Source organism: Gorilla gorilla, chromosome 2 (genome assembly GCF_029281585.2).
Source record: "Gorilla gorilla gorilla isolate KB3781 chromosome 2, NHGRI_mGorGor1-v2.1_pri, whole genome shotgun sequence".
NCBI classification, from domain to species: domain Eukaryota; kingdom Metazoa; phylum Chordata; class Mammalia; order Primates; family Hominidae; genus Gorilla; species Gorilla gorilla.
In genome coordinates, this window is record NC_086017.1 from 119,920,113 (window position 1) to 119,932,704 (window position 12,592).

General features: G+C 38.4%; 1 protein-coding gene across 3 annotated transcripts in view; it reads right to left on the reverse strand.

The window, feature by feature from the left end:
* The window catches only part of MORC1 (MORC family CW-type zinc finger 1), a 165,993-nt gene that overhangs the window by 78,392 nt on the left and 75,009 nt on the right, over positions 1-12,592 (reverse strand). For all 3 annotated transcript variants that reach the window (XM_004036029.5, XM_019023101.4, XM_055381193.2), the window contains 2 exons: positions 4,648-4,776; positions 2,011-2,116 (listed from right to left, as the gene is read on the reverse strand). In XM_004036029.5, coding sequence (XP_004036077.2) covers positions 2,011-2,116; positions 4,648-4,776 — 235 coding nt within the window. The remainder of the gene's footprint in view (positions 1-2,010; positions 2,117-4,647; positions 4,777-12,592) is intronic.

A 12,592-nucleotide genomic window follows, 5' to 3' on the forward strand; every position in this document is an offset into this window, starting at 1 on the left:
TCATCACAAGTGGCACTGTTCTTATGTGTAAAAGAGACAGAATTAAATCAATAAGATCTTGTATTTGATAGCACAAGGTGACTACAATCAGCAATAGCTTATTATACATTTTATAACTAAAAGTATTATTTGAAATGTTCTAACACAAAGAAATGATAAATGCTTGAAGTGATGAATACCTCTATTTACCCCGATGTGATTATTACATACTATATGCCTTATCAAAATATCTCATATACTCACAAATATATATACATATCATGTACTCATACAAATTAAAAATTAAATTTTTAAAGAGAGACAATTAATACAGCTTTGAAACCAATTTTACAATGCTCTGAGATGGTACTGTTACTTTTCAGAAGGGGGTGAGTCTGTGCCAATGCAGGGAAAACAGTAAGTTGAAGGTAAGGGAAACTGCAGAGGACAGCTTCCCAGTTCTGTAGGTCTGAGAGTGCCCAAGACTGGTCTAAGAAATCCTAGGGATAGGGTTACATCTGTGGGAAGTAGCCTAAATTCTGGGATCAAGGGCCTCTAGTGACCAGGGACTTTCAGCAGATTGTCCTAACTATGGGGCTTAGCTGGATCCAGAGAAGATGCATAAAGATCCTATAATTACACCACATTCCAGTGTATGGGAAGCTTAGTTAAAGGGAGGTTATGTAATTTCTGAGATTTCACAGCTAATAGAACCAGGAGTCAAACCCAGGCAGTCTGTCTCCAGAGTCTGAACTCTAAATACAATCCTAGACTATATGAAAGTTCTTAGTTCATGGTAAGTTCATATGATTAACTATTCTTAATACTGAAACTGAGCCAACATTTTGTTCCTATTTGGGAGATATTTAAGTCCCAAGTTGGGGATGAACGCAGGTTAGGAAACAGAAGATCTTGGCCAGTGGCTTCATACATAGGTTTCTTAGCCTGGATTTGGGTTTTAATTCTCATTTTTCCAAAATAAAGAAGAATAGATCAGTGTTTTATAATCACAGTCCCTGGAGCTCTAGGCTTTCCGCAGAGTAGGGAACAGAAATAAAAAGTGGATACCTTTGGTTCCCAGCCTCTAATTCAATCAGGACAGTTTTGCATTTATCTACTTTATTTTTGGGTTCTGTGACAGGTTTTTATTTGGGAAAAACAAGGTTGCATTGCAAAACAAGAAAGGGATATGAAAAAACCTGGGCCATGAGAAATCTAAGACCCTTTGCCACCTCTGACATTTTTCTTCAGTCTCTAAATATAAATAGCCTGAGGACTCTAGATGAAAGGGGTTTTAGCAGCAGTTTCCAAATGTTTTCTTATTCTTTTATCTTTTTGCTCTTCTTTTTCAGAGCTAGATAAAAAAATAACCAAACAGGAGTTATTACCCTAATGTCTATATTAAAAATATTGATTCACATATCCAGCTCAAAGGACTTAGAACAGACTGCATGGAAAAGCAATGCTTGACTTAGGGGTGCCTTTGTTAAAGGGGAATACTAACCATTTTCCCTATGGGGGAAAATATTAGTCTAAAAGGGCTTGTAATAACATTGACATCCTTCAATATTTAATCAGTCTTTTTCCTGTTTTAGTCTGAACTTTTTCCTCCAAGAGTGTAAAGCAATGAAATCAATATATGATTTAAGCAGAAAAAGCATATGGTCTAACAGTTTAATGCCCCTGGAGACACTCTCTGAGTAACACTCCTGTACAATAAGGACATATGTTGTATGAAAATGAACTGGAAGGAAGAACTCTTAAGTACCAGGTTGTGGTCTCCCATGGGTGGAAGTGCAGAGCTGCTCACCCCAACGTCTTCAGATAGTTACACCCAGATTTCTATTACTTGATGGAAAAGCACACCAATGAAATAATATTTGCACAGGTAGCAGGGCATTAGAAAGAGTTTGAAGAGATACCAGATACTAAGCTAAAATCTATATTATAGATTGACATTTTCAAGGTTCATACATATGAACTTTAGAAATTAAAAATGAATAAAGAATTTTAGAAAATAATCAAAAATACCTGTTTTCCAAGCGGTTGGGATTATTAGCACAAATCCAAATGTCAAAAAATTCTTTTTCCTGATAATTAGTAGAGGAAGGCAAGACTCTCCATTTAAGACAAAGATCTGACAATCAAAACAAAATGACACAGAAAAGAGTTCAGAAATGAATCTATCATAGTAAGATGTCAGTTTGCACATACCAAAAGTATGAGGTATCTCTCAATCCAAAGACAACTGAATCCTTCATCATATACCATTATTCTTGATGACACATCTATTCTAGGGTTCTATGAGCTACTTCAAGACCCCACCAACAAGTTATTATTATTATTGTCTCAGTTCCCTCCAGTTAGTTTCTGCTACTTTCAGCCAAAAGAACCTTAAATAATACATCCACTTCACCTCTTCTAAAACCAAATTAATAATTTCGGTGACTTGACTCTCCCATTTTCTCTGACCTACTACCCGTCTGCTGACAATACCACTTTCTGTCTCCAACTACATGATTAACATAAGAAGGAAAACCATGGTCTCAACTAGTATAAAATTAAACTGAAAGAAAGAAAGAAGGAAAGCAAGAAAGAAGGAAGGACGGAAGGAAGGAAGGAAGGAAGGAAGGAAGGAAGGAAGGAAGGAAGGAAGGAAGGAAGGGAAGTTAGTTTTTTGAACCATATACACATTTTCTTCTGTACTTTCTTCTGTTCTTATTCCCCTCTCCAGTCTATAGTTTCTGATTTCTTCACCCACTTTCCAAAACAGTCCTTCCTTGCCTTTAGGACGAAGGCACACTTCCCTCTCCAGGCTACACTTAGATTTAATCCTGAATTCCCTCCAGACACACTGCTAACGGCTTGTAGGTTAACACTTGTCCCTTTCATCTAAGGCAGAGAGAGTCAGTACATACATAGGTTAAGAACTTGAACAGCTCTACCTCTTACCACCTCTATGATCTTGGACAAATTATTTAACTTCTTATATTTCAGTATCATTATCTAGTAAAAGATTAGTATTATATTAGTACTTATCTAAAAGTTACTGAGAATGAAATGACATCCTCCTCCTCATCATCATCATAAAAACCAACACTGCTAGACACTATCCTTAGCACTTAGTAAACTTTATTAATTCACATTATTCTTAAAACTCTATAATGTAGCTACAAGTACTAATCTCATTTCATAAAAGAAGAAACTGAGACTTAAAGAAGTTAAACAATTTGCCCAATTTTGTATAGCTCTTGGGTACTGGAGATTGGATTCTAACAGTACCTGGTACAAATCAAAATCACAGTAACTGTTATCCATTATTATTAGCATGTGACAGGCTGTCACATACTGTCATCAATTTCCTCAATTATACCTTCTAAGTAACGTCATGTATGATTCTTTTAACTCTCATTGCCACACCTTCATTCAGACATTTATAATTCGTACCTGGATCCTAGATTACAACAATAGTCTCCTGTTCTAGCCCTTCACCAAGTCATCCTTCACTGAGCTGCCAGAACAACTTTAACTACAAGTTACCTCTGACCAGTCAGGTCTTCCTTGGAATACTCCTAGGCAAAAGGCTGGGGAGGTGCTCCCCGAGAGCTGTATAAATACTTCTACAGAGTTTCACACACTGTAGGCTGCTTTTTTGTTTGCTTGTCTGTTTTTCTCTACTGAGCTGTTAGTTACAGATATTAGAGACTGTCTTTAACTCCCTGCCCCTTTGTGTAGTGGCTAGAAAACATATCAGTAAGTGCTGAATGTAATTATCCTCCTATGGAAAAAATTCCAATACCTCCTGCTTGCTTATCAAAGTAAAACCTTATCCTGACATTCAAGAATCTCTAACATCTTTACCCAACCTAATACTTTTGTCTTATTATTTATTCATTGTTCAGTGATTCAGCTGTCAGTTACTAAATTCCTACTATGTATTAAATAGCATTACATATTAAAAATAGAAAGATGGCTCTTTCTACTACTCTTTCACAAACATTTTAGCTGAAGTGTACACCTGATATTAACTCACATTTCTCTACCCTTCATCTCTGCCTATCAAAATTCTATTTTAATTAATTAATTTATTTTTTTGAGACACGGACTCACTGTGTTGCCCAGGGTGGAGTGCAGAGACACAATCACAGCTCACCACAGCCTCAACCTCCCAGGCTCAAGTGATCCTCCCACTTCAGCCTCTCAAGTAGCTGCGACCACAGGTGTGCACTACCATGCCTGGCTAATTTTTGTATTTTTTGTAGGGGTGGGGTTTTGCCATGTTGCATAGGCTGGTATCGAACTCCTGAGCTCAAGCAATCTACCCACCTCAGCCTCCCAAAGTGCTAGGATTATAGGCATGAGCCATCATGCCTGGCCTGAAACTATTTTAAAGACTATCACAAATGCTACTCCATCATAGAATCTTGCCTCTACTCCCCCATCCTTTTCTTTGAACCCTCAAATAATTATTTGTCTCTATTATATCACTTACCTTATTTTTCCCTGTATTACAATTATTTTCACACTTTTAACTTTCTTCTAGACTGTAAACTCCTGGAAAGCAAGATGTCTTACCTTTGTCTCCCACATCCCTCATTTCTTAACACAATGACTTGCATATTTAAGAACCCTTAATATTTGGTAATTAGAATGGACTTCAACACTCACCACATTGTATGATGAATGGGATACCCATGGCTTGTCTTCTTTGACACTGAATAGAATTTAAAGGTTTCTCCACGTCGATGTCATTCTGGTATCCAAATTCATTGCAAAACAATGTTAAATTTCTATTATCTTTAAAAAAAAAAAAAGCAGGCAAAGAATAACGAAAAAAATCATTAAAATCAAAACAATTGGCAAAGGGAAGTTTGTATATACAATATGATCTCAACTGTGTAAGTATTAATACATATACAGAAATAAGAGATTAAAATATCAATATTGGTTGTCTCTGAATAGTGATATGAGTGAAAACTATTTTCTGCTTTAGTCTTTTTACATTTTCCAAATTATATGCAGTAAATCTGCAACATCTTTATAATAAAAATAAAGACAATAGCGTGTATTTTAAAAGTTATGTGTTTATGCAATAAAACATATTGACATTTAAAGCATTGTTCTTAAGCATTCCCAGGAAAGACTGTACTGATTAAACTTTAAAGGGCACTCTTAAAATTATTGATATAAATATTTATCTTTCTTATCTCACAGACAGAGGTGGGGTTTTTTCTCTTTATTTTATCTCTGGTTCCTTTTCTCTCCAGTCTTTATTGTTTATGCACTATCCTATCCCCAAATTGTGTATTTCCTCCTTGCTTGGAAACACTACTCATCATGGAGGACTGTTAGAGAGTCGTTTTGTTCTTATTCTTTGATCCAGCAACTATACTGTTAGAAATTATCCTTACACACATACATAAGTTGCCATGTATATTATAGCATTGCTCGACTAGTAAAAACTTGGAGATAATGTAAAAGCATATGAATAAAGAACTGACAAATTCTGTTCCCCAGAAATGGAACAGTGGGAAACCTTTAAAACGGAGGAAGTAGAGCTGAATGTAGTGTTGCATCAAGATCTCCAAGTTATGGTTTTAATTTTTTAAAATATATATATATATCAAAGAGTATCCCTAGTGTAATCATTTTATGTAATGTATGAAAAGCCTGTCCATATAAAATTGCGATGCACATTTTCCTGAATGGATACAAGAGAAAGTTTTAATAGTGGATATCTTTAGAGCAGAAAGAGAGGTGGAGAGGAAGGCAAGGGAAAATACTTTTACTTTTCACTTTTTATTTTTCTTAGCACTTTGAATATCTGTACATGTGCATATAAAATTTAAAGAAAAAAAAAGAATCCATGTTTGACTGTTTTGTCCAATATGATAACCACTAACCATGGTACCAGCCTTACAACAACCTTAACATACGGCTATGTAACCCATGAAAAATGCAAATAAATGACCTAACACCTTATTATTCCTGTTAAAATTTTGGCTCAGGGTGCTATGGGGCTTAGAGATCAGCAGAGAAAGAACTCAGCTTTCAAAACAGTCTTCACAGTTGGGCTGGGCTAAGCAGACCTCACAAATTCCCAGGTCTGCCCTCTTGTCTCTTCACAAAATCCCCAGCTGCTCTTGCTCCAAATTTTCCTTTGGATTTGGCTTTTGGGGCTTTTAATTCAGACTTTCAGTTTCTTCTCTTGGCCCAGTATTTGGTTTTCGTGGAGAATCCAGCAATTCCATCTTAAATACTAATCTGCCGTGTTGACTTAAGATTAACCCCTGTTCTGGAAATGCCTCTAAAATTTCTACTTTATCTACTGTTACTGTAAATCCTTCCCTTAGGTCAAAACAATCCTTGACCATAAAACCTGGAATTAGGTAGATTCACATTGCATTCTTACAATTCACTGAGGGGTTGACTTCAATTGTCCTACACATTCTTTCCCTATGGTTTTTAAGTCCTGGGTCTGGGGGTTAATGGCACAGGGATCCACCATTCTTATCTCACCACAGCCTAAGACATAGCTTTTGTTCCTAAGACCCTATTAAATGTTTATTTCTAAGAAACTGGATTTGTCAGCCTCTTTCTTCGGCCTCTCAGCTTCCTTAGCCTTTGAGGGTAGCATCACATGGACTTGTTAACAGTGGAACTGTCTTGGTTCATCTCATACTCTTCTTCTCTGTACACCAGATCCTGATGTACTACTCCCTGGTATCTAGAAGGGTTGATGAGGTTTTGCTTCTCTGATTTCTTTGTGTGTGTGTGTGTGTTTTTAATTATACTTTAAGTTCTAGGGTACATGTGCACAACGTGCAGGTTTGTTACGTAGGCATACATGTGCCATATTGGTTTGCTGCACCCATCAACTCGTCATTAAGTATTTCTCCTAATGCTATCTCTTTCCCAGCTCCCCGACCCCCTGACAGGCCCTGGTGTGTGATGTTCCCCTCCCTGTGTCCAAGTGTTCTCATTGTTCAATTCCCACCTACGAGTGAGAACATGAGGTGTTTGGTTTTCTGTCCTTGTTATCGTTTGCTCAGAATGATAGTTTCTGGCTTCATCCATGTCCCTGCAAAGGACATGAACTCATCCTTTTTTATGGCAGCATAGTATTCCATGGTGTATATGCGCCACATTTTCTTTATCTAGTCTATCATTGATGGACATTTGGTTTGGTTCCAAGTCTTTGCTATTGTGAATAGTTCCTCAATAAACATACGTGTGCATGTGTCTTTATAGCAGCATGATTTCTAATCCTTTGGGTATATACCCAGTAATGGGATTGCTGGGTCAAATGGTATTTCTAGCCCTAGATCCCTGAGGAATTGCCACACTGTCTTCCACAATGGTTGAACTAATTTACACTCCCACCAACAGTGTAAAAGCATTCCTATTTCTCCACATCCTCTCCAGTGTGTGTTGTTTCATGACTTTTTAATGATCACCATTACAACTGGCGTGAGATGGTATCTCACTGTGGTTCTGATTTGCATTTCTCTGATGAGCAGTGATGAGCATTTTTTCATGTGTCTGTTGGCTGCATAAATGTCTTCTTTTGAGAAATGTCTGCTCATATCCTTTGCCCACTTGTTGATGGGTTTTTTTTTTTTTTTTTGTAAATTTGTTTAAATTCTTTGTAGATTCTGATATTAGTCCTTTGCCAGATGGGTAGATTGCAAACATTTTCTCCCATTCTGCAGGTTGCCTGTTCACTCTGATGGTAGTTTCTTTTGCTGTGCTGAAGCTCTTCAGTTTAATTAGATCCCATTTGTCTATTTTGGCTTTTGTTGCCATTGCTTTTTGTGTTTTAGTCATGAAGCCTTTGTCCATGCCTATGTCCTGAATGGTATTGCCTAGGTTTTCTTCTAGGGTTTTTATGGTTTTAGGTCTTACATTTAAGTCTTTAATCCATCTTGAGTTAATTTTTGTAAAGGGTATAAGGAAGGGATCCAGTTTCGGCTTTCTTCATATGGCTAGCCAGTTTTCCCAGCACTATTTATTAAATAGGGAATCCTTTCTCCATTTCTTGTTTTTGTCAGGTTTGTCAAAGACCAGATGGTTGCAGATGTGTGGTGTTATTTCTGAGGACTCTGTTCTGTTCCATTGGTCTATATATCTGTTTTGGTACCAGTACCATGCCGTTTTGGTTACTGTAGCCTTGTAGTATAGTTTGAAGTCAGGTAGCGCGATGCCTCCAGCTTTGTTCTTTTTGCTTAGGATTGTCTTGGCTATACAGGCTCTTTTTTGGTTAAGACAGAGTCTCACTCCTTCACTCAGGCTGAAGTGCAGTGGTGTGATCTTGGCTCACTGCAACCTCTGCCTCCTGGATTCAAGCAATTCTCGTGACTCAGCCTCCTGAATAGCTGGGATTACAGGTGTGCACCATAGTGCCTGGCTAATTTTTGTATTTTTAGTAGAGATGGACTTCACCATGTTGGCCAGGTTGGTCTAGAACTCCTGACCTGAAGTGATCCACCCACCTCAGCCTCCCAAAGTGCTAGGATTACAGGCGTGAGCCACCGTGCCCCGCCTGCTTCTCTGATTTCTACATTAACTATTTAGTATTTACTATATCAAAGCAGAGGGTGCTGTAGATTAAAAGAAACATGGATTTGAGTGCTGGCTCTGTTACATATTAGTTGTATAGCTTGTGGGCAAGCCACTAAACTTTCTCATCTATCAAGTGAGTGACTGCAGTAACCTGCCTTGCAAATTTATCACAAAGAATAAATGTGAAGGCACACTAAAAACTACAAAACTTAGAGGATTCTGGGAAGAAGATAGAGTAGGAAGCATCAGAAGTCTGTTTCACCACCTAGACAAAAACTGCACTGGCAGAATCTCATGTAACTATTTGGGAACTCTGGAGTCTACTGAAGGCTTACCACTTTCAGGGGAAGGGATGGATATTAAATTGCAGTTAATTTCCGTCATGTCAGCTCTCAGCCAGTAGTAGCTACCCATCCTACACTCCATGTTCCTGGAAGATCTTTCACACAGCTTGCTGAAATTAGGGTGGGGAGAAAAAAAGACCCTGTCCTCCAAATAATGGGGACTCCTGCTCTGATCACTGATTACTGGCTATGATCACAGAAGTATAGATGAAGAGGTGAAGGCCATTTTTGTTATGCCTCTCCCTCATGGTTGCAAGCCCCTCCCCTTCTAGCTGGAGTGAATTCCAGGGGATTTAAGGGACTGGTGTCTTTTTTTACCTCCTTTCATTTATCTCCTTTTCACCTTATGGAAACCAGACATTGAAGACTAGTGCATCCAAAAGCTGCTACATGTAGAGAGGAAATTAGGAAGTCACTGCACGTGTCCAGGCAAAGGCACAGGCTCAGGCTCAGAAAAACCCAAGAAAACCTTAAGTGTATAGCTCGGGCTGATCTGCACAGAGAGAGCCTACAACAACTTAAACAACAACAACAAAAAAAAACAGTAAGTCTTAGAGAAGGAAGAGACTCTGATTTCTGGAAATACAACACTGTTAGATTCAAATGTCCAGTTTTCGGCAAAAAAAAAAAAAAAAATCACAAGTCATACGTAGAAACAGGAAAGTATGGCACATTCCAAGCAAAAGAATGACTCAACAGAAACTGTGCCTGAAAAACACCTGATAGCAGATCTACTAGACAAAGACCTTAAAATGACTGTCTCAAAGACACTCAAAGAACTGAAAGAAGAAAGAAAGAAAGAAAGAAAGAAAGAAAGAAAGAAAGAAAGAAAGAAAGAAAGAAAGAAAGAAAGAAAGAAAGAAAAAAGAAGACCAGGCACAGTGGCTCATGCCTGTAATCCCAGCACTGTGGGAAGCTGAGGCAAGTGGATTACCTGGGGTCAGGAGTTTGAGATCAGCCTGATCAACATGGTGAAACCCCGTCTCTACTAAAAATACAAAAATTAGCCAGGTGTGGTGGCACACACCTGTAATCCCAACTACCTGGGTGGCTGAGGCATGAGAATCTCTTGAATCTGGGAGGCAGAGGTTGCAGTGAGCACAGATTGTGCCACTGCACTCCAGACTGGCTGACAGAGTAAAACTCTGTCTCAAAAAAAAAAAAAAAAGAAAGAAAGAAATGTGAAAAAGTCAAGAAAATGATGTATGAACAAAATGTAACTATCATAAAGAAATACAGAACTTAAAAAGACAATAAAAAGAAATTATGGAGCTGAAAAAATACTATAACTGAAATTTAAAAATCACTAGAGGGATACAGAGTCAGATTTGAGAAAGCAGAAGAGAAGAGCCACCACGTGTGGTGGCTCACGCCTGTAATCCCAGCACTTTGGGAGGCCAAGGTGGGTGGATCACAAGGTCCAGAGATCAAGACCATCCTGGCCAACATGGTGAAACCCCGTCTCTACTAAAAATACAAAAAAATAGCCGGGCGTGGTGGTGGGTGCCTGTAGTCCCAGCTACTCAGGGGGCTGAAGCAGGAAAATGGCGTTAATCTGGGAGGCAGAGCTTGCAGTGAGCCGAGATCGCGCCACTGCACTCCAGCCTGGGCGACAGACAAATACTCCATCTCAAAAAAAAAAAGAAAAAAAAGAGAAAGCAGAAGAGAAAATCTGAACACAGAAGTGAACTTTAATACAGAATAATGAAAACTAAGTCTAATGAACAACAACAAAAAAATATTGAATAAAAGTGGCCAGGCACAGTGGCTCACACCTGTAATTCTAGCACTTTGGGAGGCCGAGGTGGGCGGATCACCTGAGGTCAGGAGCTCAAGACCAGCCTGGCCAACATGGTAAACCCCGTCTCTACTAAAAATGCAAAAAAATTAGGCCGGGCGCCATGGCTCAAGCCTGTAATCCCAGCACTTTCGGAGGCCAAGGCGGGCGGATGATGAGGTCAAGAGATCAAGACCATCCTGGCTAACATGGTGAAACCACGTCTCTACTAAAAATACAAAAGTTAGCTGGGTGTGGTGGTGCATACCTGTAGTCCCAGAGACTCAGGAGGCTGAGGCAGGAGAATTGCTTGAACCAGAAGGCGGAGGTTGCAATGAGCTGAGATCATGCCATTGCACTCCAGCCTGGTGACAGAGTAAGACTCTATCTCAAAGCATGAGAATTGCTTGAACCCAGGAGGCAGAGGTTGCAGTGAGCTGAGATTGTGCCACTACACTCCAGCCTGGGCAACAGAGTGAGACTCCATCTCAAAAAAAAAAAAATTGAATAAAAGTGAACAGAGCCTAAGAACTAGACATCATCAAGTAAGCCATTATACACCTTATGGAAACCCTAGAAGAAATGAGAGAAAGAAAGGGAGAGACTATTCAAATAAACTGCAATGAGATACCACTTTATACTCATTAGAATCCTACTCATTAGGATTAGGATTATTTTGTGGGAAGGAACCCAGCCGGTGGGAAGTAAAATGGTGTGGCCACTGTGGAAAAGAATATGGTAGTTCCTCAAAAAATTAAAAATAGAATTACCATGTGATCTGGCAATTCCACTGCTGGGCATATACACAAAAGAACTTAAAGCAGGGTCTCAATTTTCAAAAGAAGACATATAAGTGGCCAACATGTATATATTTTTTAAATGCTCCATGTGACTAAGCACCCGGGAAATACAAATTAAAACCACAGGGAGATATCACCTCATGCCTGTTAGAATGACTATTACCAAAGACATGAAAGGTAAGTGTTGGCAAGGATGCAGATAGAAACAAACCCTAACACTGGTGGCAAGAATATGAATTAGTGTAGCCATTATGAAAAATAATATGGAGTTTCCTTCAAAAATTAAAAATAGAACTACTATATGATCCAGGATGTCCTCTTCTGTATATTTATCCAAAGGAAATGAAATCAGTATGTTAAAGAGATACCTGCACACCCATATTCATTGCAGCACTATTTATAAATAGCTAAGATATGGGATCAATCTACATGTCCATCAATAGATAAAGGGTTTCAGAACATGTGGTACCTATACAATGGAATACTATTTAGCCTTTTAAAAGAAGGAAATGTAATTTGCAAAGCCATGAATGAACCTGGTGAACATTACGTTAAGTGAAATAAGCCAGGCACTGAAAGACAAATACTGTATATTTCATTTATATGTAAAATCTTAAAAAGTCAAACTCATAGAAGCACAGAGTGGAATGATGGTTACCAGAGGCTGGGGGAGGGGGTTGGGGAGATGTTGGTAAAAGGATACACAATTTTAGTTAGGCAGGACAAATAAGTTCAGAAGATCTATTGTACATCATTGTGACTATAATTAATAACAATATGTTATGTACTTGAAAATTGCTTTTAAAAAACACAGGGCCTTGAAGAGAAATGTGTATACCCATCTTCATAGTAACATTATTCACAATAGCTAAAACATGGAAGCAACTCAAGTGTCTATCCACAGATGAATGGATAAGCAAAATGTGGGGGGTGGGGGGGGTGTGTATAACAGAACATTATTCAGCCTTAAAAATGAAGGGAATTTGACATATGCTATAACATGGATGAACTTTGAGGACATTATGCTAAGTGAAATAAGCCAGTCACAAAAGGATAAATACTGTATTGTTCCACTTACATGAGGTACTTAGAGTAGTCAAAATCATAGAGACAGAAAGTAGAATGGTGGT